The sequence below is a fragment of the Ornithodoros turicata genome, chromosome 6 (assembly GCF_037126465.1).
Source record: "Ornithodoros turicata isolate Travis chromosome 6, ASM3712646v1, whole genome shotgun sequence".
NCBI classification, from domain to species: Eukaryota; Metazoa; Arthropoda; class Arachnida; order Ixodida; family Argasidae; genus Ornithodoros; species Ornithodoros turicata.
The window spans coordinates 4,133,010-4,158,632 of NC_088206.1; the positions used below are offsets into that span (position 1 = coordinate 4,133,010).

At 44.9% G+C, this 25,623-nt stretch overlaps 3 protein-coding genes across 10 annotated transcripts in view; 2 read left to right on the forward strand and 1 right to left on the reverse strand.

The window, feature by feature from the left end:
- LOC135397478 (uncharacterized) overlaps positions 1–20,966 on the forward strand; it is an 82,252-nt gene extending 61,286 nt beyond the window's left edge. The window contains exons 5-19 of the mRNA XM_064629082.1: positions 1,065–1,164; positions 1,225–1,325; positions 2,622–2,722; positions 4,594–4,741; positions 5,509–5,519; positions 11,540–11,574; positions 11,854–11,951; positions 13,488–13,587; positions 14,156–14,208; positions 16,381–16,484; positions 17,873–18,020; positions 18,883–19,132; positions 19,355–19,466; positions 19,533–19,591; positions 20,840–20,966. Of these exons, the coding sequence (XP_064485152.1) occupies positions 1,065–1,164; positions 1,225–1,325; positions 2,622–2,722; positions 4,594–4,741; positions 5,509–5,519; positions 11,540–11,574; positions 11,854–11,951; positions 13,488–13,587; positions 14,156–14,208; positions 16,381–16,484; positions 17,873–18,020; positions 18,883–19,132; positions 19,355–19,466; positions 19,533–19,591; positions 20,840–20,917 (1,498 nt within the window). The 3' untranslated portion in view covers positions 20,918–20,966. The remainder of the gene's footprint in view (positions 1–1,064; positions 1,165–1,224; positions 1,326–2,621; positions 2,723–4,593; positions 4,742–5,508; positions 5,520–11,539; positions 11,575–11,853; positions 11,952–13,487; positions 13,588–14,155; positions 14,209–16,380; positions 16,485–17,872; positions 18,021–18,882; positions 19,133–19,354; positions 19,467–19,532; positions 19,592–20,839) is intronic.
- Positions 7,862–9,845, forward strand: LOC135398865 (uncharacterized). The gene has a single exon (XM_064630395.1). It carries the CDS (start codon positions 7,926–7,928, stop codon positions 8,916–8,918), a length of 993 nt encoding a protein of 330 aa, XP_064486465.1. The 5' UTR covers positions 7,862–7,925; the 3' UTR covers positions 8,919–9,845.
- A 1,938-nt stretch (positions 20,967–22,904) lies between the features above and the next one.
- Positions 22,905–25,623, reverse strand: part of LOC135398863 (probable 3',5'-cyclic phosphodiesterase pde-5) — a 130,698-nt gene continuing 127,979 nt past the window's right edge. For all 8 annotated transcript variants that reach the window (XM_064630388.1, XM_064630387.1, XM_064630390.1 and 5 more), the window contains 2 exons: positions 24,985–25,073; positions 22,905–24,411 (listed from right to left, as the gene is read on the reverse strand). In XM_064630388.1, the coding sequence (XP_064486458.1) occupies positions 24,339–24,411; positions 24,985–25,073 (162 nt within the window). In that variant the 3' untranslated portion in view covers positions 22,905–24,338. The remainder of the gene's footprint in view (positions 24,412–24,984; positions 25,074–25,623) is intronic.

The window sequence follows — 25,623 nt, forward strand, 5'->3', positions numbered from 1 at the left end:
TGGCCGGCTCGTTCTTGGCCAGCAGACGCAAGGATAGTCGAGGCGACGTCCCGTACCCGTACGCGGAGTCAAAACGGAGACGAGAGACGCGTCGACCGTCTTCACCATCGGCTCGGTCGGAGACGTTGAGGAAGGCCGACAGGTTTCTTTCCCACTTCCATCGCACTGCCAACTTGTGATAGAACACGGTATAGAAAAGGAACACTTAAATGTCGGCAGCATGCAGGCTCGGCACTCCTGTCGCAAGACGCAAAACATGGGGCAGATGAACTCTCGCTGGCTGCCAGTCACATTTACAGAGCCATCAACCAGTGAGAGTAAAACCCTCTCCCGAGTGACGCGCCTCGCGACACGACTGCCGAACCCATTGTTTGTTGCTTTTCTCTTTTTCCAGCGCTTACCGTTTTCTCTCATTGCAGGGACGGTTACATAGTTATCGTCCGGGGTTTGTGCCGTCCCGTGGGGTCGGGGAATACGGACAGACGGCCGCTGTGACAGGAGTGCAGTGCAATGTAGTTTGTTACCGTCCGTTCAGTGGGGGAATTTTGGTTGTCGTGTCGAGAAAAGGTGAGTAGAGGAGAAAGTAGAGGAGCAACGGCAGAGATCGTTGGGGGGCACCCACCCAGCGTTGTGGTGTGCACGTTTGCTCGAACTCGTGAAAGTGTTGCAAGGAGCAGTCGGTTTCTGTGCTCGCTCGTGCAACCGAAAGTAACTTGTTTTTATAATTTTCAGCGTGGTCAGTTTTAGCAATTCGGGAAGATTGGTTAATTGTGGACAACGGAAAGTTACTGCTCTTCTATGTGCCTGCTTTGTTACTGCGTTGCTTGCATTAGTGGAGGAGGTCAGTACAAGCATTTGTCTTGACTAAGAAGTAAATTACGTTTCTTCGGAGGAAGGCGCAACCGCTGTAAGTTTTCATCGATGTCCTTCCGAATGTAAATTAAACCCAATTTACGAGGCAAGAAAAACGGGGCTGTGTTGCAAAATGTATGTTGTTCGAGGTAAGGTGGTTTCTGTGCACGATCAGTTGGAACAGGACGAGCTTGTTTGCATGTGGCCGCCAGGGCTCCACGCGGCTACGGATTTCTGGAGTTTGGAGACGAGCAGACGGCGCAGAGGGCGTTGCTCCGCTGCAATGGGAAGCTCATCCCCAATGCCATGCAGGTCAGTGGCTGTCAAAACAGCCAAGAAACATTTGTGTTGAGTAGAGCTTTGATGTTTCAGCCAAAGACGTTCCGCCTGAATCATGCGAACGGCGGAGGTGGTGGTGGTGCCGTTGGTGGCTTTGGAAGCAGACCCATGCGGTCAATGTCTTCCAGTGACTCGTGAGTTTTGCGTTCTGTTGCTGCCTCTTATGAACGAAGTTGTTGGTTTTCTTGCCCTTGTATATAAGGAACTTGATAGAAATGCGTCCCAAATACAAGGCATGTTGTCTGAAGGTTTGGTCAGAGAAAACTCGAAAGAAGGTAACACTTTCTCGAGACTGATGGAAAAGAGGAGCACAAGTATGAACACAAAGTGCATGGGACCGGTCCAGTTCCTTCCTGTGTAGCTCTTTTGCAACAATGTAGAGCAAATTTTACCTTCTTCAAACCTAAGCCAGTTTGCTTGCTTTCTTGTTTTATGTTCCGCGAAAGAATATAGTTCTAGTACAGTACTCATAATCTACCAACATGCTCTCGAATTTGACGCCTCAGTTTCAAAAGCCACTTCTGTTGTGCTGTTACGGTACCTATTCTAGCACAAAACCCACATTGGCATCATTTTAATGGTTGAAATGTACTGTTGAAGGTAAAGAGCATCGGAGTCTGCTCATTGTAAGACCCAGTTTCTTGCGTTGACATGTCTGCACTGACAAACTTTACGTGATTGGAGCTACTGAGGGGTTCATGGTCGAGATGAGCCTTGCAGCCACATGTAGGGGTTTTATTGATGCAGAAAAACTCGGGTGGTCAGTCTTGTGTGCTACAGTACAACACAGTGCAGAAAATGCAGCCAGAAATATACAGACAAAGAAACACACAACCGTCTGGACGAACTGCAGCTCAAAACTGAAGACTTATTTCGATACAAGGTAGAAAGGACAGATAAAGGCAGAAGGCAGGAACCGGTTAACTAGTCAAACTGGTCCCCCAAAACAAGTACCCCAACTCAGGTACCCCAACTGGGGACTGTGGTTGAGCACAACATAGTTTTCGAGAACCTGGGGTGAGCTGCTCTGAAAACTTCCTTCCTTGCCTAAATGTGCCATCATGATGGATTGCTGTAGAGGGAATTGTCTAAAAAGGAACAAGGGGACAATCTACAGACTATTAAATTATTATTACGATATTTATTATTATTACAAAACACACATTATATGTAGCAACAAATAACACTGAACACGTGAAGCGATGTGAACAAGACAGTAAAACACGTTCATCTCTTGGTTCTATGCTGATGAGAATATGCCGCCAAAATGGAATATAAAGAAAGTCACGTGACATCAAAATGATATTGCCTATTACGCGCGGTCGGGACAAGATGGTGACTTTGCCAAAAGTGGCCACTTGAGCGTATCTAGCTATGTATAGCATCCCTTTGGTTAGGCTTCTGTAATTCCTTTCTGCACGTCCATGCAGGCAATTCTCTATGTTTGTTGGTGATTTGTCCTCAGAAGTGGACGATACACATCTGTACCACGCCTTCTCTCAACGGTACCCTTCGGTGAAGGCAGCAAAAGGTGACTATGAACTCTATGCCTTACATGCACGAGAAACAAGCGCATGGTCTTGAGGTACTGTGTGGACCATAAAAAGTGTTGTTCTGTGCGCGGGTAACCATGGTAGGTCTGTTGGCGATAACTAGAGGTGTGAGATCCCGGTTTGCGGTTCGAATAATTGGAGCGTTTTGAAATCTGCATGGATACACTGTGGTTACAACCGGGCATGTATCCGCAAGTAAGGACTACTCATTCAACCGACGTCCCATAGGTGGAGCCACAGTTGAGGGGACTAGGTTAATCCAAAATGGCGTGTCCAGTTGTGTCATCTGTTTGCTTCGCTGAGCATCTAATTGCTACTAATAGAAGGCTATTGATGACATAATGTCCCAAAACAGTTTGTACGAAATCATTTGTCACATACCCCTTTGGGACCCACCTCGGTGGATCAGTTTGCAGCGTGTCCACCTACTTGTCCCAAGGTTGCGTGTTCGATCTAGGGTGCCGACAACCGGGTTGCAGGGTACTATTTGCCTAGACACACCACCTTTCATAAGGGATGTTAAATACGGTTTTGCAGTGTGATGAAAATAACCCTCTGGTGCGCAAAAATTAATCCACAGTGGCGTCGCTCATGATCGGAGTTGTCTCAAGACGTAAAAGCCACGAGTTATCAGCATTTTTGGCAGTAGATTTTGTTCCCATGAATCCAATAAGCACGTTAAGTAGCAACCCCAGAGTCAAAAGAGTCGTGACACCATCCGCCAAACGGCCAATCACACTTCCGGTGCGCGTAACTTGAGTCAAAATTTCCGCCACCGTCTCAAAAGCGGAGTCACGGACGTAAAGAAACTGGGATAGAAGCGAAGTGATGTAGTTGCGCAGCCTCGCAGACGTGTGTTGGCGCATGGATGCCTGACCTGCGCCACACGGCGATACTTCGAATGACCTGCACAAATCTGGAACGAAGCTCAAAGTACCTAAAAGGTGGTGTCCGGACAAAAAACGCCGTTGAACTGAAGGTGTGATCGGAATAGAGGGTGCCCGAAATGTATGTAACCGGAATATTTCGTTTTGAAACAGTCGGAAACAATTAGAAAACGAGTTTAATCGGAATCGAATCGCCGTCAATGCCAATTACGTCACCGGAAGAGGCGAAGCAGGGATGGGCTGTTTCAGCTGGAAGCTGACAGTTGGTTTCGAATTTGATGTCTTCGACACTTTATGAAAAAAAAAAAAACACGAACGAATTCTGCGAAACATTATATTGGTGTTTCTTGTTCTTGCAAGGAATCTCCAAGTGGATATCACGTTAACTTTATAATTCCAGATTCCTCACGGACACCACCTTTAAAGAAATCAATTTATCTGCCAATTCATCTATGAATGTCAAGAAACTTACCAGCGCTGATCACCTGCATTAGCGCACTTAGCAAAGTGCTTCGGCGCTTGCACCTTTGTTCGCGTGCTTCAGCCTAATACTATTCGTTAAACTCATCATCGTCCAAAAGCTGGACAATTTCAGCGGGTGTGAGTGGCAAAATGCAGAACGCAACGGCTTAGCCTTTCGCCAAATCAATTTATTAAATCAATTTATAAAATGCTCGGCTCTTAAACATCATGCACCTGCGGTGTCTGCCAAGCACCTCTAAGCAGAAATAGGTGCGATCGCAAGCCAATAGGGGGTGGATCCTTGCCAAGCAAGCGAGGATTTGGTGCATCGAGCAGAGGCTCCTCGCGGAGTTAGACAGGGCCAGTCCTCTCTAAGCGCAAGAGTCTCGAATTAATGCAAATTCCTCCTCATGTCTTCTTGGGGCATTGAGTCCCCTGGCATTTAATTCAGCTAAATCGTTAAAGCACTTTGAACATTATTGCTCTTCATTTGTCCGCAGTGGTCCTCGATGGGAGTGGCCTAAGCAAAGGCTTTGGCTTTGTCCGCTTCGAGGACGAGGGTGAATATCAAGAGGCCCTGGTGGACATGCAGCACTCCCTGTTGGTTGGTTCCCGCCCCATCCGGGTCGGGGTTGCCAATCCACGCAGGTAAACACCTCCGAACCTGTCTGCGGCCACCCACAGTACATCTGCATCCTTTCCTGCTTCTCTGTATTCCGTGTATGTACTTCTCGTGCACTGGAGCTCACTAAAGAAGTGTTTCATCAATATCTGGTCTCGGTGTATTAGAAGGTTCGTCTCTTTTGAGAGTTTCGGCACATCCGCTGAACATAAAAATGGTACGATAGATTTGCGTTAACTTCTCGTTTAGTGCTGGGTGGCGGAAGCAAACGCACCTTTTATTTGGTGATTTTTTGTTCACAGTGTCAGTGTGCTGTCTTTTGGTTTGCTCTCGATTTCTACGGGGTAAATTTAACAGTTCTTTAGGAGTAGATTCTTTTAGCACAACACAAAAATTCACCACGCCCATCAAGCAAAGAACAAAAAGCGGTGAAATTTTATGCTGAATTGACCAGAAAGGGGCTTCGAAAAAGTTCTCGAGCTTCTAGGTAGCATCTACAAGTACTACGATCGGAATCTGACACGCTGGTTCATGTTCTTTGCTGGAAGTAGCGAACGCAGGGTACAACTAAAACAAATGTTTGACGACTCAAAAAAATTTTCTTACTTTTTTTTTTTTATCTTGAGAGATTATACGCCTATTTTTTTGCACTAACAAAGAGTGTCACTTCCTCTGGAAAACAAGTACATGTGTCACCTTTCGTCTGTACTGACAGTGTGTCCTTCCTAACTAAATAATTATTTTGCATCAGGAATTCAGTCATTGGCTTCTTATTTTTTGCTTCTTCTTGCAGAGCCATGGAAGGCAGACGTGTATTCTACCGCAACCCCACTTCGGACTACTACTAGTTCCGAGAGCCGTACAAAAAAAGGCCCTTAAAAAACACTTAGTTTCTCGGACAATCCATAAGCTTGCCCGACAACGGAATGGATATTCCTTTCACTCTCTATCTATCCTTTTTTAAACTTCCCTGAATATCTCCTACTGTCACATTATCTTGCATCATGATGATACTACCCTCACTTCATCCCTACGTTTTCTCGTCGCTCAACGTCGGCGCCGCGGAAGCGAGCTTGCGTCAAATTTTATGCATTTGAGAAAGAGTTTAAAAGAAGATAATGCTGTGTAATATAAAAAATGTAGGTGCTTCCGTTTCACAAAGCCCCTTCCTCACTTCAGTCCTTTTCGTTTTTTGCCATCGCAAACCTTTTTTTTTCGGGGATCACGAAAGAGAAGTGAAGGCACGAAGCACCATGCCGCGTTTTACGAGCATTGTACAGATGTGTTCTTTACTGTGAATTCTGAAGTGAAATTGAGCCTATTTTTGTAAACTTGCATCAGCGCCAGCTTAGGACGCCTTCGAATTTGGAAGAAGGTCGGAGACTTCTTAAGATATCTAGTCGCGGACACCTAATGCGAAGCATTGCTGTGTTGAAGTGTGTCCGCGATAGTGTGTTTTGCTTGTTTTATATAACTACTGAGGAAATACTGCCATGGCCTCGTACTGATCCAGTGCACATGGTTTAGGTTTTGTGACTATGGATGTAATGTTCATGCTGATCAATAAAAAGAAAAAAAAGAAGGCTTTCTAAAGATCATGGAGTCAGTGCTAAGTGCGCACAACGGCCCAACAGGGCTTCGTCTCATGGTTCCCAAAACTTCTGTCCATTTTTGTCGAGATTTCGGGGATTGGGGGGGGGGGGGGATGTTGTGCCTGCCCGTGGGAAAACGTAAAGCCTGCAGAACAGTAGTGGGGATACATCAAATATGGTTTTTCAGTTCAGCAAAATATTGAGTGATTTCCATAAAGCATGTGTCATCTTCTGAAATGGTAATTGCTCACTCACTTATATTGAACCAAAATCACATAATGCATATTCCAGGTAAGACGTAGCGTAGCCAATTTAGCAACGCAAGTTTTTATTGGCACATAGCAAGGGCGCGCGCAACCTAGAATCATTGCAGATTCTTTCTAGGTGCATTTTGTTCATATTCTGCAGCCAGCTTGCAAGGTAGATCCGGATGTGTCTGCTGTTTCGTATTCTGCGTTGTGGTAATGCACGTGTGTGCATCTGGAAACCACGTGTGTGCTGGAGATCGGAAACTGAAAACACTGAAGTATGCTACGCACATCTACAGCAGTTTTCGCTACCACGTGCTACGTGTACTACATTTTCCGTGGGTTTGGTGGTGAGCAACACTGGCATACAGTGGCGCTTTCCGTAGTCGAGAGAAGGCCTAATGTACGCAGACGACATAGTGATCACTGAAGGAAGTAAGGCGGAGTTAGATGTTATTGGATGTGTGCTGCACAATAGGAGAGTATACAGAAAGTACGAAGAATCCGTATGATTTGGAAGGAGGTGATGGACCCAGGTATGACATTAGGAAACAGTGACTCGAGCAAATCTGGGAAAATAGTCCTGTATGGAGACACACTAGATGGATGTAGGGAGGTTGACCGAAAGAGCACATGGAAATACACTGAATGAGGGGATCATGGGAGATGTGCCTCCTTCGAGGTAAGAGGGGCAGAGGAGAAGTAAGATCAAATACGAAGCTTGGCTGAGAAAATTAGATGAAAGCAGATGGGCCAGGAAGGTACGTATATCTCAACAATCTATATATGAAATGGCGAAAAAGAACTGGACATATCTTTCAACAGGAAGAAGAGCATTAAAACAAGGCTGAGAGAAGCGGAAACCAAGCAGTGGCAAAGAAAATGGCAGGGAAAACTTTGCTTGAGGTGTACCGAGCACACAAGCAGACAGACAAATTTTTTGTCAAATCTAAAGGAAGCGCAATGCTGTACTGGAATGTTGCGAACAAAATCCCATGTGGCAATGTTTTCAGCAATTCGGATATGTGTGCAGAATGTCAGGATGTCAATGTTAAACAGTCCGTCCGTCACAGGCAGTCGCGCGGACGCGTTTAGCATAGGTTCGCCAATCAGGCCAGGTATCTATCTGTTTCTATGGTTCAGGTTCAGGATCCATTCAGGTTCAGGTTCCGTTCCATTCCATTCCATTCCATTCCATTATCTGTTTTTAGGCTAGGTGGCGCCATGTGGCGCAATCCATTGCACGCATCCGCATCCATCGAGTCAAAAACGAGCCAGCTATTTAGTGGCTTTAGATCCAGCGGAATCCAAAGCGATGTGTGAAGTGCCGGCTGTTTTAAACAATTTCGTGCAAGGTTTCTCCTTACTCGATGTCACACGCCGCGGGTCTCAAACTTCTTCGCAAGGTCTTGAACTCTTTCACAGTCTCTGAACTGAGAAGTGCGTTAGACGTCGAACTGGAAGACTTAGATTTCAATAACAACCCACCGAGTGACAAACCTTCAAAACCGGAAATTGTGGCCTGTGTATTGGACGCCCTCGATGCCAAAGGACCAGATGATACATTCAGCGCTCTATCCAAGATCCACTGCTGGTATTTGCGTAAGAAAATTTCAAAGGTATCTCAGTGGAAAATATTTCGTATTCACAGTGACTCTCTGGATAGAGTGAAGTCTAAGCTGAAGGATGTCTCCGCTCTCTTGAGATCAGTTGAAAGTGCCACTCCTCTATCAGCGTGGGATGTACGGACGTCCTGGGAACTTGAAGACTCCGCCGTATATTGCTGCTTCGCTCTACGGGACCTTCCGAAGCGCCTCACCAGTCGTGTTGTGTACCTGATGTACTTACCCGACATTCCGTTCGTCGCTATGCACAGCGCAACGAGCAAAGTTTTCGACCTCGCGCGTGACCTCTTAGAGAGGGCACTACCCAATGGTTCCACTTTCGAAGCGGTTCGCGTCCCGCGGACGGACTTGCCCTCAACCTTCCGTTTCTGCCTACGTCGCCTAGGGATAACCACGCTGTCATCTATGCAAGACGTGCCGGATGGGCTGAAGCCCAGACCGGTAAAATACTCCGAGCCAGAGTGTGGGCCCGGTATTCGAGAGGTGTCTGCCGAAGGGCGTCTCAAAAGAAAGCGAAAGGCCACAAGTTTCTTTGGACCGGACGAACTGCCGGTCTTGAAAAGGCATCGACGAGAGCTCATCGACGAGGATGTGTCCGTCACAATTAAGAGCAGGCACGTCTTGGAAGACCTACGCCAGCTGTACATCAGGGGAGACCTTCGTAAGCTGGACAAACACTTTGAGGACGCGCTTCAGGGCGAAGAAGTGGTGAAACTGAGGGAACGGGGACGATTTTAATCTCATCTTGTTCATCACATTATCGTTCGGCCTTTAGCTGTAAATATCATCAACATGTTCCATTTTCATCTCATGTTCCCGGCACATTTTTAAATGCTTTTGCAATCAAACCTACATGCCGTACACAAATGGATTTAAGCAGTTATGTTTTTACGCTACTCATTACAGTTTTAGCTTTGGCATTATGCTTTTACGCTACTCATTACGGTTTTAGCTTTGGCATTATGTACGTACGTGTAGTATCATTGCTTTTAGCAACCGGTGTATTAGATTTCAACAATTTAATTTTAGGTTTTTTAGCACCATCGTCATATTACCTTATGGACATATTTTTAAATGCATTTTAAATCAAAACTGCGCGAAAGTGTAGTCACGGAAATGACATGTTGTTAGCCATATGGTTTTATGCTAAACATGACTGTTTTGTCTTTGATGTTATGTATGTGCATGGAGTATCATTGCTTTTAACAACATGTGTACTAGTTTTAATCAGTTTATATATAAGACTTCACAACAACTACTTTATATAATGATGGTGGATGGCGAATTTCATCGAAACTTCAAGCACCACGGTCTGTTACCACTGTCATATTACCTTTATGATATTATGCTTTCCTAATGTTATCCCTCTGTTAGTGCCACTCCATCAGCTGCCATTCTTGAATTGAATTATGCTTTTAACTTATGAGACAATGTTATCTGCATACCAGTGTATCTGTGCATGTGTATCTATCAGTTCTTTCTTCTCAAAGCTGTAATACGCAATTATGCGGCCTTATAGCGATACTCCAGACAAAACCTAATGCTAAGCAAATGTGCTTTCTCTGAGCCACTGTATAAAATTAAATTTGCAGCCAATTATTTATAATTGGTCTATATATAGCCACAATTTTTGCTGCCCAGTTATGTCGCTGTCTTCCAGTTACTGCCAATCAATCAAGCCGAATCAGGGCAAAACTTGCCGAATTAAATTTTACCATATGACGTCTTGTACACCCTTGTAGAGAGCACGGATGTTTTTTTGCTGGAGGATTCGAATTCTGTACCTCCGTGCCGGATTTTCGTGCTGGCTTCAGGTCGGCCAGTCTCTAATCTCAGAATCGATGAACACCCTTCATTGTGGTGTATCGATGTTGATTTAATTCGTGGAAGTTGTACGAAGCAACGTCCGTGTGTTGCGTCTTGAGAGATGTGGTGAGCAGCATCATCAGTATTAATCCTTGTACACTGCAGAGTGTAGCTAGCTACTCTGTCTCTCTTTTCTTCGAGGCAGCATCTCGTTTGAAAGTCTGTACCGCGTTTTAATCCAAAGCTGCATTTCAGTTCCAATGCCCGAAGAGATAATGTACAAGGAAGCACAGAGTAAACCTGCAAAAAGTGCAATCCCAAGCTCAAGGGGCAGTTAGCAGACGACATGTCGTCTGCTTCTGGCCTTGCATGCTGTACACATACGGACAAACAACCTTTACGACAGTGAATGGAGTTGTCGTGGCAACCTGCGATTGATGTTCTGCCAGGACCCATTTATTACTGAGTACGATCTATACCACACAATCACTTCCCGATGTGCATCATCGATACTCCTGTGAAATGCTGTCGAGCGGAGGGGCCTCCTCGTATCTCTGGGCGATCTTGCCTTCCTTGAACTGCTTCCTACGTTCCTCTTCCATGATCTCTACTCTCTTCATCTGCAAAGAAGAGCAGTACCCTTTCTGCAACGAAACACGGTGCAACAATTTGACATTACTTGTTTCCATCCGAAGACGCACTCGGTAAGATCATTCATTTCGTCGGCACATTTTTCGTAGGATCGGTGCCTGCCGTACGCTTCTTGACACAGAGCCAGCTGCAAGCCGAATGCCCTGCATTTCTTCACAGCATGGTTTCTCTCAAGAAGGGCACCCATGTCTGTGAATGGTGACTGTACTGCGTGCGACGACATGATGACTGAAAGATGATTTGTGTGCCATTAGCATTCACGTGTAACTGACAAAGCATTCAGGATGTGGCTTAATGATAAAAAAAAAAAAAAAAAAACACAGACCATTCGCGTATTGTTGTAACTGATTATTCGCTCAAGGTCTTAACTTTATCCGGCAAAATTGAAGAAGGCTGCAGAAGCCTAGTCTTGAAGTTGAGCGTACTCTATGAACAAGGACACAGACATGCATGTAGTTGTAATTTGAGGTTAGGACATACCAATCAGTTATATAATTGCCCCCGCTGCTCGAGTACACTGTGGCTCTACACTTCACTCTATGCTTGACCCGATGACTGCAGCCTGCAGCAGAAGCCAAGCGTGACTCCGCAGCTGTTACGCGAATTAATGATTATCATACTTTCTCATTAATGTAGTTTAATTATTCTGAGTACTTTTTTGAAATTTATTGCGATTCCCGACGATGTTTAACACGATTTTTTTTATTAAAAATAGAAGGGCTGTTAGTAGGTTAGTGGCGCCACCACTAAGGTGGAAAAAACGAAGAACCGCGAAAAAGATCAACCTTTTCACAAAGCGCTGTAGAGGTGTTCGTCGCTATTTGCAGCGAATTTGGATCGCTTTGAGGATATGCTTTCTTCGTTTGTAGCACATTGAGAAAGAAATTAAGCAATACACGTAGTGGCGATGTCAAAGGGCACACTTTGGATGGGCGACGTGAGTATTCTGTTAGCCTACATCTGGGGGAATATCATTCGAGCAGGTTAGGACTAAAGCGGAATTAGCATTGTGAGTTTCGTGTTAGTACACAAACCCTGTAAGTTTACTTGTCACTGAGTTCGACAGTGACTCTGTCAGATAAATCAATGTGAAGGTAACTGTCTTATAATCGGACTGGTGACAGAAAATGTCTGACTATCAGGAAGCCCAATTTGAAGTAGCGCGATTTGCCATCACTTTTACGTCTCATTTCTCTATTGGTATGGCCTTGCCTAGATTGAGCCCTACATGGATGAAGCCTTCCTGAAGCAAGCGTTTGCCTCCATGGGGGAAACGTGCCTCTCTGCTAAAATAATCGCGAACAAATTAACAGGGTAAGCTCACTGAGGAAACCCACCCCACCCACAGCATGACAGTAAATCCCAGTATGCAGCAACAGGATTTCGATACAATGTGTGTGACTCTCGTTATGAGTACTGCTTGGTCTTTATCATATATTCTGTCGGCGCGGGTGCCACACGCTTACTCCATGGGCCGTACTAAAACTATCAGTTAACAAAACGCTCGGTTTCAAACCTGGTTCAAAAACTCGATGGCTGCATTATTCCTCACCAGGAAAAGTGAGCATGAAACCAGTTGGCAATTCGGTGATGTCTCGTTTCAAGACAAACAATGTCTACCAGAAGGATTTCAAGGGGGATATGAGAGGGTACCCCCCACACCATGCGCTAGACAAGCACGGTCCAGGGCGAAGTTGGCCTCAGGATGACTTATGTTGTCAGTGAAGCTAGAGTCCTATTTCTACAGGAATGTGCAGTACCTATTTCAATCGGCGTGAAGGGTGGGAGGAAACTTTCTTGATGAATAATTTTTTGTACAGAGTCTCATCTGAGCTGGGGCAGTTTGCACTTCTGTATCTGGTATCATGTTGCTGCATTTTTCACTTAAACGTTGATTCAAAAACTTGAAAGGGTTCAAAACATTGCTGCAAGAATGGTATTTAACTGTATGGGTTCTGGTATTTAACTGGGTACTGAACTAAAGGCAAACTTTGTGTGGGATACCTTATCGTTCAGAAGAAGGCAACTGCGACTTAAGCTTTTGGATGATATCGCAAATGATAGGACTATTATTTCGAAGGATCTGTATCTGAGCCCTCCCACGCTTATCTCACCAAGATTAGGCCACCACAGTAAGTTGAGGCCCTCTCTTTGCAGAACGGACGATTTTAGGCATTCATTTTTCCCCAAAACTATATATGACTGGAACTTTAATGTGCAGTAAAGTTCATGGACTTAACCTCTGTCTTCCTTCATACTCTTGTAAGAAAGAGAGATTTTACTTTCAATAATGTAATGAGTACTGATTGGGGGTTTATGGAAACTGTATCGACTGTGAAATTCGTCAATTTGATTAGGTTTTGGCAGTGAATTTCCCCGATTTTGGTTAGGTTTTCCAGCGTTGAGACGCGTATGATATGCCTTCTCTCTTTTGTGACTAATTATAGTCTTATATGGAAAAATGATTGTTTCAATGATTGTGTAGTGCAGTGATTCTCGTAATGTTATGTACATATTCATTTTTTTCTTCGTTACCCCCGCTGCTCTATGCCGCAAGGCGATGTAGCGTAACAAGCATAAACAAATAAATGAAAAACTGCGCGCGCTTTGTACCATGATGGTACAGCTTTTACGTGTATGTTTTAGCAGAGGGATCGCTCAGGAAGTGCTTTGAAAATTAACGAGTCACCCTCGTCTGCGTATGTAGCTAGAGCTTTGTTTCGCCTTTGCAGTGTTGTCATCTTTTCTGGGCAGGATACATATTTTGGATGAGTTTGGTTTTTTGGAGCGATAAGCTTCTCCGCAGAAGCGCTTTAATCTTTTCGCCCCTTCTTCTTCTTCTTCCCGCAGTTTACCGGTGGGATACGGTTTTCTTGAGTTTGGAGACGACAGCACAGCGCAACGCGTGTTGCACCACTGTGACGGAAAGCCCATACCGGGATCAAATCCTGTAAGTTTTTCATCCTTTGTCCGCAGAAGTTAACGCTCAAATGTGTTGTCGAGCGCGGTGCAAATGAGTGCCCAATCGGGATCACTGCTACCCCAGCTCGAGAAATCCTTTGCAGTCCACACTTGATATGTACTGGGGACACAGATTTTAACTTAAAGTGGTGATTTGAAAGGGAATATCACATTTTGATTGTATTTGACTAGATGAAACACATTTTGAAGTTGGAAGAGACGCGTTGGAAGCCCAAAGTTTGTGGCACAAGTCCCCGCATGACAATCAGTACAGTGAGCAGCAGTGAGGGATAGCCATAGGGATAGCCATGGCCTGCTGAAGGTGAAGGAAAGCACTTCCAGGTCCAGGAGGTGAAGGAAAGCAATCGAGCATAAGTGAGCAAATGAGGAGTCGAGCTGAAGATGAGTGAGCAAACAATGACCCGAGATAAGTGAGCGGGAGTCACAAGTGCCGCCACCTGGTGCTGGGTTCCGGCTGAGAGCTACCTCATATTGTGCATTGTTAGTTTTGAGACTGTTCTCATAAGTACTCTGAAATGTTTCTCCTTGAATTTCAGTCAAAAAGATTCAAATTGAACCACGCTTGCCACGGAAAGGATCAGGCGCCCCTGTAAGTTGTTTCTATCGTGTTTCTATCGTGACAGCCAAATGTCGGACTCCTGGATAGCGTTGCCGCACACGCAACCGCAAAGCGGAACCATTTTATCCCTGACAAATTACGACGCTTTCTTTCCTTTGCGCACTCAGATACCCGAAACCCAGTTTAGAAATCTTTACAATCTGGACGTGTGCTGTGCACAAAGCGCAAGAGCTCGCCGGTTCAGAAAACACCGAGGGCTTTTTCAGACCGAAAGAAAGGTGCGTGTAAATACATCGCGGATGTACGCAGCACAGAGACGGAGGCAGAATTGTTCGAACAAAAATAAGACAGTACGGCTGCAGACCCTCAATTGGTAAATTTTATGAGAAAATCCTGTACAGACACTTCGCAGCATGATAGGCGTGAGCAACAAAAGCAACGCGAATGCCGCGGTGTGTAAATAACCAGATATCTGTGGGCATTGTTTAGAGTCAGTAAGTTCTCTTTATGCCTATCATACCACAGCAACAAAATTTCATGGCATACAGTTTTTTTTCATGTTCCTGCAGCGTCTTTTCGTGTGCCGCGCGATACACACATCGTATCGAAACATAAAACACCACCACAGTGGTGACACCAGTAATCCTATTTCGAAGCAAAAAGGTAAACAAACTGAATCAACGTGGCGATCTTGCTGCATGCGTCCCGTTTGTTTGCAACTTTTTCTATGGTACTAACATTTGGAACATCATTGGCCGCAGCTCTGGCTGTGCATTTCTCACAACTAGGAAGAAAACAAAGTTTAGGGCCGGTACGCGTGCACAAAAGCACTCATAAAGCTGCGTGAAAGAAGTTTCCTTATGACAAGGTTGCTAGCATGATTCTTAACGCTAGTGGGCCCGGTGTTCCATTATACCAACTGTGCGAACCTTGCTCACATCCTTTTCAACAGATTAACCTTTACTGCGATACCTTTTTTTTTTTTAGTCTCCCAAGTTTCGTTATAAAGGAGTTTGAGTGTATCCATTCACACTCCTGGCTCACCAGCCCTAAGAACAACTTCTGATGATAGACAACTTCTAAGCTTTGTTAGATGCACTTCTGAAGTGATGTGACCTTACAGCAAAATGGTGTCCCAGTCTCCTTTGCGGATTTGAGTTTAGTTTTGGCGAATCACTTTGCAAGCCTATTCCTCGGAGCGCAAAATAACCTTCGCAATATGTCTTTGATGATCCATTGCGCAGAACCCATCCCTGTTAGGATGAATGGAATGAAACACAAAAAAAACATGGTCGATCCATTGGTGGATCTGATGGAAATGCGTTGGCATTAAAACTTGAAAACCCTTTGGGAACTACCCCTTCACAACGCTTCACAACACTTCACACGACCCTACACAACGCTAATGCGAGACAGCATTTGCAGCCAAACGAGCCTTTCAGGCTTCCTCCGATTCAGCTTGGCGGCACCGTCTTGCAGCATCAGCTTTCTTTCGCTGCCGCTTGCTTGCTTGCTTAGTAGGTGGTGCTCCTCCGCACAGCTTTCATAACCCATGGCGCGCCCACGCAGATACGTCCGAATTAGTTTTCCAACGCACTGATGCCATGGCGCGCCTTCTCCTTCTCCTCCTTCCCTCACCGCGAATGTGTCGTGGCTACAGACAGACCACGCCACGATTCTCGCCCAACGAGTACTCTAATGCTGACTCATTAAAAATTACGCGAGCTATTCTGCACATTGATGTAAAATATTTGTCGCCTTCTTCCCTCGCAGCGGGTATTCTTAGTACGTGTGCGGCTCCCGAGCCTCCAGCACTAAATATTGGAACGCTCTCGATACATTTTCCAGGTTCCTCCAGATGCAATTTGTTTAAGAACTGTGTTATTGCCTTATCTCTCCCCTATATGTTTGCTAGTTGTTAAAGAGCATGTAAACAAAAAAATTTTGGTCACAGCTGGATGAGAGAATACGGGCAGCTCACGTGACACTCGATACTGACTCCGCACTAGGGGAGGTTTCCTTTGTAAACAAAAAAAATCTCTGCGGAGTGGCTCCATAGGTACGTGACAGTTTCTGCTTGTTGTGACATTTCTGACATACTTTTTGTATTATACAACCTCTCTGGGCTTTCCACCGACTCTGTCGTAACTTGCGCTACGACCCCCCCCTTTCGCCTGATTACTTTCCCGTCTCGCCCCTCAGGAAAGAGTATTCCATCTTTGTCGGCGATCTCACGTCGGAAGTCGACGACCTCGCCCTCTACACTGCTTTCAATAAGAAGTTTCCATCCGTGAGAGCCGGAAAGGGTAAGCGAGAGAAAGAATCGTGTTGTTGTACCCAGCAGCGTGCCTGTCATCGCATGGAATTCCCCTACGAGAGTGATGGGTGCAGAGTTTAAAAGCGGGAGCCCCCTGGTGCAAAAATCCGAAGCAGCGGGAGAGGTCGACCCTGAATTACTTCGAAATTTTCAACATTTGAAGCACTATGAGATGTTTCCTGCCCTGCAAAGCTGCGTTTTTTTTTTTCTTCTTCAAAGATTGTACCACACACCGTAAAAAATTTTACAAATGCAATCCGTCCCTACGTTCGAAAAAGGCCCTGTGCCCCTGTTTTCAGCCTTCTGTATATGTAGCTGTGGTTAGTTTGGTAGCAATTACGATATTTTCTTGTATTATATTGGTTCGCAGTTTTGAGGCTTGAACGGACTGTTGTTTCTCCTATAGCAGATATGCTTACATGGCATAGTATGATAGCAACACCGATTCTGCAGCAGATCAAGACAGTGCCGGAATAGGCTATTGCCAGTGTATAGGAGGCGCAAGCCTTTAGTCTTACTCAGATAATGGAAGCAGGGTGCATTTTTCGAGCGCTCGCTTGAGAGAGCGTTGACATCTGCCATGCAAGCAGAAGTGTTTTTTTTTTTTTTTTTTTTTTTTTAACAGTGTGGAAGAGGTGCCATATATTCTTATCCTGGGAAATCCTGTACTTAATTGGTCAAGCTGCGCATTGCTTTCTGTAGCGGAAACGCTTTTTGGATTATTTTTATGTTTTATTTTATATATGTAGAAATCCGACTTTGTCTTTGCTACATTTTGCGCAACGATGAGTATTCCTAGACATCAAAGACACAAATTTATTGGGAGACGTCCTTCACTTGTATACAAGGATGGGGAGCATGGTAACTATCTTGTCAAGATAAGGCGTGTAGAAATTGGAGTGGAGGTAATCTAACAGGACATTCGTTGTTTCCTGGGTAACAAAGTACTATACCTGTTGTCCTCACAATTAGTTTCCTTTAATTCTTCTTGAGAACTCCGAGTCCCTTTTAAGCCTGCACCCACATGGCCTGTGAAGCAACTTGGATCATTTATTCATATATAAACTTTGGCTGGCAAGTTTGCTAACTGACAAATTGCCCCTCTTGTCGGTTGACGACTCCAGGTGTCTCTTGATGATTTGCAAATTCGCTCAACTCCTTCTGCAAGAAAAGGTGGAGGACGCAAGCAATGTATGGTTCTTTTGATTATGGAAATACACTGCATTATTTGAATTATTTGACACATCACATTCAATGCTGTTGTGACTGGTAGCCGGTCTCCTGGTTACCAATGCCAATCGCGCCTGTCATTTGCTAATTTGTCGTCTTGCCCGGTGACTGTCGGATGAGGGCATTGATGGTGGAGGGCTTTTGCAGTGGTGCTAGACGACAAGGGTGTTAGCAGAGGTTACGGCTTTGTGAGATTCAGTGATGAAGATGAGTATCACGCGGCCCTGCGTGACATGAACGGCTACTCGCTGCTTGGAAGGAAGTCCATACGTGTGAGCATCGCAACACCCAAGAGGTGAGGACAATTATCAGCAGTCCGATCGTTCTGTGGATGTCCTGTTGTTAGGCATAACGTGAATTGCAAGTGTTACATCCCATTTTTGCTATTTGCAAGACTTCTGGAGGTTCTGCTGTTGCACAATTACGAGAGTAACGTGTATAAATCTGTATTTTTTTTGTTAACCGTTACATTCCTATTGACGTGTCCGACGACCGGAGGAAGCCCCAGTGTCGTCTGCTAAGCTGCTTCAATCCATGAACGGACCCTCGTGTTTTCGGGTTTTATGTTTTTAAAACGGGCGTGTGCAAAAATCTGGTTTATTTCAGGAGCTTTAAAATGGTAAAATCAGGCGATATGTGTGGAAAAGCAGATCTTTGGGTCTTTGGGCGGAAAGTAAGAGAAAAGTGCTCCTTGCATTTCAGTGTGCTTTTGTTTTCAAGAGCTTAGTCTTCTTCAGACATTGGTGGCTCAATTGGCACTTTACATGGTTTGTATCCTGGGTTTTTCTGGTTTTACCCTGAGTGACGACGATGCAAATCGGGGCCACGGGTGGGGGTGTCCTCCACACACAGGCGGGGGACACACCCCGCCTGTGTGTGTCCCCGAACACACACAGGCGGGGAGGTGTGTGTCCTCCCCGCCTTTATGTGTGCGGGGAGGACACACACATAAAAACTGGTTTAAGCTCTGGTTTATCCCTAAAACACAAGGCTACATCCACAAGCAGTTACACCTAGTCATGTAGCTGTGGTCCTGTAGTCTCCAATGTGTCTGTCAGAAAAGTTTATTCGCATTTCATCGAAGCCAGAGAGGATGTCTGTGTACCACAGTCCTGGGTCACAGTTTGCCTAACAGCATGTGACATGCCTTCATGCAGAAATTTGTCTACAACTTCAAGTACCACAACAACAGCCACTACCATGGCAGCCCAGCCGCCGCCGCCGCAGCAGCCTCCGCCACCGCAGCAGCAGGACTACAGTAGCATGTACAACTATCAGAACTATAACTACCAAAACTACTACAACCCCTGGCAGAACTATCAGCAATACTACCAGAATTACCAGGGCTACCCGGGGTACGCCGGATATGCGGGTTACTACGGGCAGCAGGCTGATGGTACCCAGCAGGTCAGTCTCCGGAAACTTTGTGGACTGTGGGTTGTATCCTGTAAACTGAGGCCTTTGTTTGCACGAAACAGCTGACAGTAGTCAGTGTTAAACAAGGCTAAGATCAGTATTCATGGGTAGCTCACCTTAGAAAAGAAAAGAAACTAAGCTGCAGTTGTTACAGCTAGTCAGTGACAATAGCAAGTGAGTTACAATGAGTTGCGTGTAACTTTGATTTCCCAGCCAAGCTATGACCAGTACAGTGCAGCCCAGGCTGATCCGCAGCAACAAGTTGCCCCACAGCCTCAAGACCCGCAAACGCAGCAACAGTATGATCCAGACAGCGAATTCGAAGGTAGCTTTTGTACACAAAATGGGTGTTTGTAACATGCATCAAGACTGTGAACTAAAATCATTCCAGATCATGACTTCAACCTGGACGTAAAAACACGAAACGAGTTGGCCGTTGCTAGAAATGAGGCAAGTCTGGATTTTTTTTTTTCAATTGAATTTTAATTTTTAATTTAAGCATTTAATGCACTTGAGGACGTTGTTTTATACAGCCTGTAGCATTATGAGATGTCACGAGACCTCGACTCCCGAGAGTTAGGTGATTTTTATGAGAGCCCGTTTTAGGAAAAGCCTGTGCATTTTATAAGCGACGTAAATAGGTACAACAGCAGAGTGACACGCGAAACAAAAGCATTTGGAACTGTTACATTAGTGGTTGTTCTCGGTAAAGTACTGAACAGTTACTGAGATAACTAGAGAGTTATACCTCTGTCATATATACGGCCCTTAAAGTTACGGCATTAAGGAATGGCAGTAAGTTACATACGGCCCTAAGCTCTGGGGAGCTGGCAGGCGGTATCCGTGAAGGCATTTTGTTGATGATGTCCACGTCGATAAACAAGTCTGTGAACGTTGAATAAAATGTAGCGAAATCACGCTTTTTTCTTACTGAAAGGACACAAAAACAACGTTTTGTTGGTATTTTCAAAATACAACAGCAAACTATATTTGCTTTTAAGTGCTTTGGATAGTTTTTTGAGTGGCGTCTGACCTTTTGGATGCAGACGACACGGTGCGATGCCGCGTGCAGTGGTTCGAGGGTGTAACTACAAACATAGCACTTGTACAGATGGGATAAACCACTCGAACCACTGCACGCGGCATCGCACCATCCAATGTCTCCAATCCATCGTCTGCATCCAAAAAAGTGCAAAAACGCCAGAAAAACACACACACACAAAAAAAGATGACAATATTACGTCTGTTAAAAAGCATTTTATTTCAAATTGAATTAAATGTGCTGAATCCTGTTTACGGCTTGCTTGGTAACGAGGCTTGGGCAGTTTCGATGGAATGCCGTAGACTGTCTTGCAGGAACGCCGTTGCCCTTCTAACTCAGTTTTGTTGCAAAGGCCTTATTGCTGGCAGGAAGGTAATGACAGTACTATGACAGCCGTAAAAGCGGGGGGGGGGGGAGCGTTTGAGAAAGAGAATGGGAGGCCAGGTGTCCCATGCGTGTCAGACTAGGAGATTTCGTTGATATCTATGTGTAGCTCAGTAGTTTGGGGTGGTGGTGGGGGTGAGAATGTTGCAAAAAGATTGGGAGTGCAGTTGGGGGGCGTTACCAAATATTTGGGGGTCTGGATAAACTGGGGTAGCCCCAGTACCAGCTCATTCGTTTCTTGATCAAACCGGTAGTCACCACTGCTCTTTCAGGAATTCTACCTCGCCCTTGACAGTTCAAGGTGGTTGCCCACAGAAGGCCTGGATCCACCATTGGTTCCTGTCAAGTGATCTTTAGTGTTTCTTTTATCTTCCTTAAAATAAATGCTTCAAAAACTGACGCCTCTCGTGAGCCTGAAGGGGAGAAAAAAAACAAAAAACAAAGGTGAACCTTGCAGGGGTATTCAGGTGCCAACTTCCACGCAAAAGTGCTTCCACGCCAACATTGAAGTGGACCTTCTGCTAAGTACTTATGCATGCTTTTGTTCTGTGATCATTAATAATGATATATAATTTTTTGTGGGAAAAAGAGCAAGGAAAAAGGTCAAGATCTTTTGCCATTTGGAACGAGGGACATCACAGGAAAAGTCCTGTCACAAAAAAAAAAACACGTTGATACACGGTTCATAAGTAAACCAGTTAAAAGGAGAACAGGTGAAGTCCGGACAAAACGGTGGGAGACTAGCAGGCAACAGCGTATGTGATGTGATTACCCGGACCGACCCACCGGTTAGGGAAGAGTCATCGGAGTAGCTCGTCGAGTTGACCTGAGTTACTTTTTGGCACTAGGTTATGACGTCATCGAGTTAGTGGGGCAGGTTTTGGAACGGGGCTTATCTACTCTCCAGTCGCTGGAGCTCCGACAAAGGGTGCGTTCCTAGACCTGTCTAGGAACCACGACCTACTAGATTATAACGACCATGTCATAATCAACCCCTATGAGGAGCCCGTCCGCACGATCCGCTAGAGGCGCTACTCATCGGCACGCCACGATTGGACGATGGAAATTTGAAATCGCAGAAGCGCATGTACGGCTAACGTAGCAGACGACAGCGTTAGCTCCTATCTCCTATAAAAACGCGTAGAATGATGACAATCACCCTCAGAATTAAACATCTGTGGAACGTCCACCGCTTGTACAGAAATACTAAGGTAAGCTGAAGTACAAAGTATTGTAGAAGTTGAGGAAGCAATAACTGGGACGATGAGAAGCGCCACCGCTAGCTTCCAAAAATGCGGCGCTGGGAACGGGTGCCTACGACGTGGTCGTAATAATCTAGTAGGTCGTGCTAGGAACGCACCCTTTGTCGGAGCGCGTAGTGAGGAAGGGGAGAGAGGGAAATCCAATGTATAAACTGACGTTTTTTTTAAATCCCCCGGGGTCCGTCACTGTGATCACACGGTTTGTTTTTTTTTTTTTTGTTGTTGTTTCCGATGATGGATGCCATTGCGCGAAGGAAAACTTCTGGCGAATTCGGGTGGTCATTTCGTGGCAACGTTTTTTTGCCAGATCCCGAGCAGTCATGCTCGCTCGAGCGGTGGGTTGCTCAACTATAGTCTGCGGTGACGGCGCGTGCTCTGATTGGCCCGCACGTCGAAGTTCACGTGGTTTAGCAGACGACGGAAGCCGGAGGCGGGCGACCGCGCTGCCCCTAGTGTGATCCAAGTGACTAAAACAGCTAGATTCCTGGCACTCATGTTCGGGTGGCAACGGTCACGTGATGCAGCTCGTGCACCGACCTAGCAATTTCCGAGCGCTAGGCTGTGTTGCCATGAGATAACCACCCGAAAATCATGAAGGTACACGACGGTTGCAACACCAACATGCGCTTGTTTTGCCAACGATACACACCTTCCCTATCACATGATATCTTGATGTGATAGGGAAAGTGACGCGATTTAAGTTTGAGGCCCCTGATAACTGATGGCATCACAGGACACAGCTTGCAAAAGCGCAACTCACTGAATTCTCAAGTCACTTTCACAATACTGAACTCACTGAATTCTTAACGTACACTTATAGTGCTGTATAGGTGTCATTTCAATGCGTGCGCATATTTCTGTATTTACAGAGTCTGTCCTTTTCCTAAGGCGAATAAGCGAACTCCGGGTGCGAGTGTTTGGCCTTGTGAAATTCATGCTGTTCACAGTCATTTGCAGTAGCGCCGAAACAAAACACATACTTTGTAAAGCACTAAAATATTTCTTTGTGCCTACTTCTTCGCCATTGTACTTGTAAAGGCTTTTTATAATATAAAATCAATACCTTCACCGATAATATCGTATGAAACGATATCATTTATTGTATCAAAAAAAGGCAACGGCCTAATGCCTGATTCAACATGTTAGACTTATTTTTTATTGGACATGATAGGCACTACATAATGCCTACCGTACGTTAACAGTATAAGGAAAATAGCTTGTTTCCTCTCGTTCGAAACAGCAGTTCAGATCACAGCAGTAATGTTAGTGGTATGATGGCTTTGCCAGCACACTGCTGCTCGAGGAACGCATTTTGTGATGACATTAAATGCCTTTGTTCTCAACAGTGTTTTCTTTTCAACAAACCTCTCATAATCTAGCCATACAGGTAATGTGCTAGTGTAAGTAGGATATCTCAGAAAAACGTCAACGTGGGAAGAGTGATGATGATTCATGATAAATAGATGACACCAATAATGTTGCCTAGAGTAACTCATCGTAAACGGTGCTAAAGTCCAACGTGGAGATGATAAAAAGTGAAACAGTGCAACAACGTTTCAAAAACACCTGGGGGAAACAGGAAGATAGCTAGCAAGGCAAAAATGGTGAGAAACATTGTGAGACCTCAAAACGTGCTCGGTAGATGTACAATGACTCAGGCCAGAGTGTACAGTTAGTGTCAGTATAAACATCCAATTATGCCTGAAAAATGAGCAAATTTCGTGGTAAAACTTGTTGTGGTACATTTAGATGTGCACCATCTTCCAAGGCATTACTTCCTTTCATGCGTGTAATGTACAGATTGTATCTTTCGCAGCCTTCAAGTCCTGGAATTTAGGGCTTGAGTTTTTGTGCATATTCTTTGACTTGCTTTGAAATAGACAAATAATTTGAATATTACTTCATATGTACAGAATAACTTGCAATGCAGGCATGACATAGCAGGTAATCTTATAACTGATTTAACGTTACTCGAGAATGCGTTCAAGGAAACACTGCTTTAGACTCTAAACTATTGAAAAATATACTCGATGGCATTGACGTTGAAAAAGCGTAGTTTTGACCGACGCAATTACTATGAAGACACGTTGCAATGCCTTAAAACTGCTATTTCGAGCGGGCATGCTTTTGCATGCTGAAATATACTACATATAAAAACTCGGGTAACTTATGTAAAACAGAAACCTAGCCGTTTCATATTTCAAACGACGATTAAGCACTTTTACAGCTTCCGCGAATAATTAGATAATTCCTAGACCAAATCATGACAAAAAAAAAAAGAAAGAAAGAAAATTGTCCTCGGGAAATATCTGTACAGGGCCTGCCGGTGCTTTCAGTTTGTTGGCACACGACACCTGAAATCACGTGGGATTGCGAGGCACAGGTGGGAGGGTGTTTGTGCAACCTCAGGGTCATCGCTGAGGGCACACCACTGGGATGATTGTAGGCAGTTTTGCACGCAAGTGTACACTCGGTTGAGGTCCCTGCAGGAGGTGGACTGTGGAAGACGTTAGGTGTCGTCACCTTTCTCGAGTTTGGAGTCCTCGATTGCAGCAAGTTCTTCCCACAACTTGAGGTTGTCTCTGTAACACGAGAACAGCGTACTCGTCTCATATTCTCGTATGCCCATCGCAAACCAGAACTCTATGTCATATTCGGGAAAGGTCCCTTTTCAAAATTTTTGTACATTGTGATTCACAGAAGCTACAAATTGCTTCAGAAGCTGCATATACTACAGAAGTCCTTTTTCTCTCATGTGTGGAAAATACTTTTGTGCGCTTTTGCGGAATTGCTTCGAAATGTGATTCGCGGGAAGTTATATTCGCGAAAGAAGTTAGAAACATGGTTAGATTTTAAGCGAATATTGCCCCAGGACATCACATATTACCACTGTCAGAGGGGAGGGGGGGGGTTAATGTTATGCAAACTGTCAAAGGGATGTCTGAAAAAAATCCTTTAAACTGCTAAAACAGTGCATGCCTACGGCAATAAACGTCGCACATAATCGTGTTCCTGCCATATGAACGACATATTTGCGTTTTTCTTTGGGGGGGGGGGGGCACGCGAAAAAGGTCTTCTGCACTATTGGATGCCTGCCATGGATATTGCGGCTCGAGCAAGAAAATCTTTCTTAATTACTGAAAAAAATAACATACAGACAGCCTTTCTTCATGTCGTCAGTGCCTGGAACAACCATAGCCAGCAGTTCGTAGCAAGGTATGCAGATGTTTTTCAGGAATCCCACCTGAAGCATGACAAAAAAGTACATCAGTGCCCCTCAATTTTAGTCTCGGAAGTGAAGCATAGTACAAAAAAGTAGGACCAACTACTCCAAGTACATGTATCTACCAGTTTAAAGCTGGGAAAGACTAACAGATATGCAAGGACGCAGAAAGTGCACATGGTACTGAATAGCTATAAGGTCGACCAATCTCAACTCTTAAAGCGTTGGAGTGAGCAGGATCCCAAATTTAACATTTTGCATGAGGGTACCATCAAAAAAGTTTACCATCTGGGTGCTCCTAGCATGCAACACAACAATGTATTGTATTTGCAAATGTAATAAATGCCTTTGGGAGATCATTGGGACACACGAAATATGAAGCCATGTCAAGTGGGAAAGGGTCACAAAGGTTTCTCATGATGACGTATGCACTGCATGAAGAAGTGCTACATGGATACAGGCAAATGGAGCAATCTCTCGGGAAAACGCACTTAAAGGGAGGCTCCAGGATAATCCGAAACTATTATAATGGCTTTGTTAATAAGTTCGATACAATCTTCTGAAATGAGAA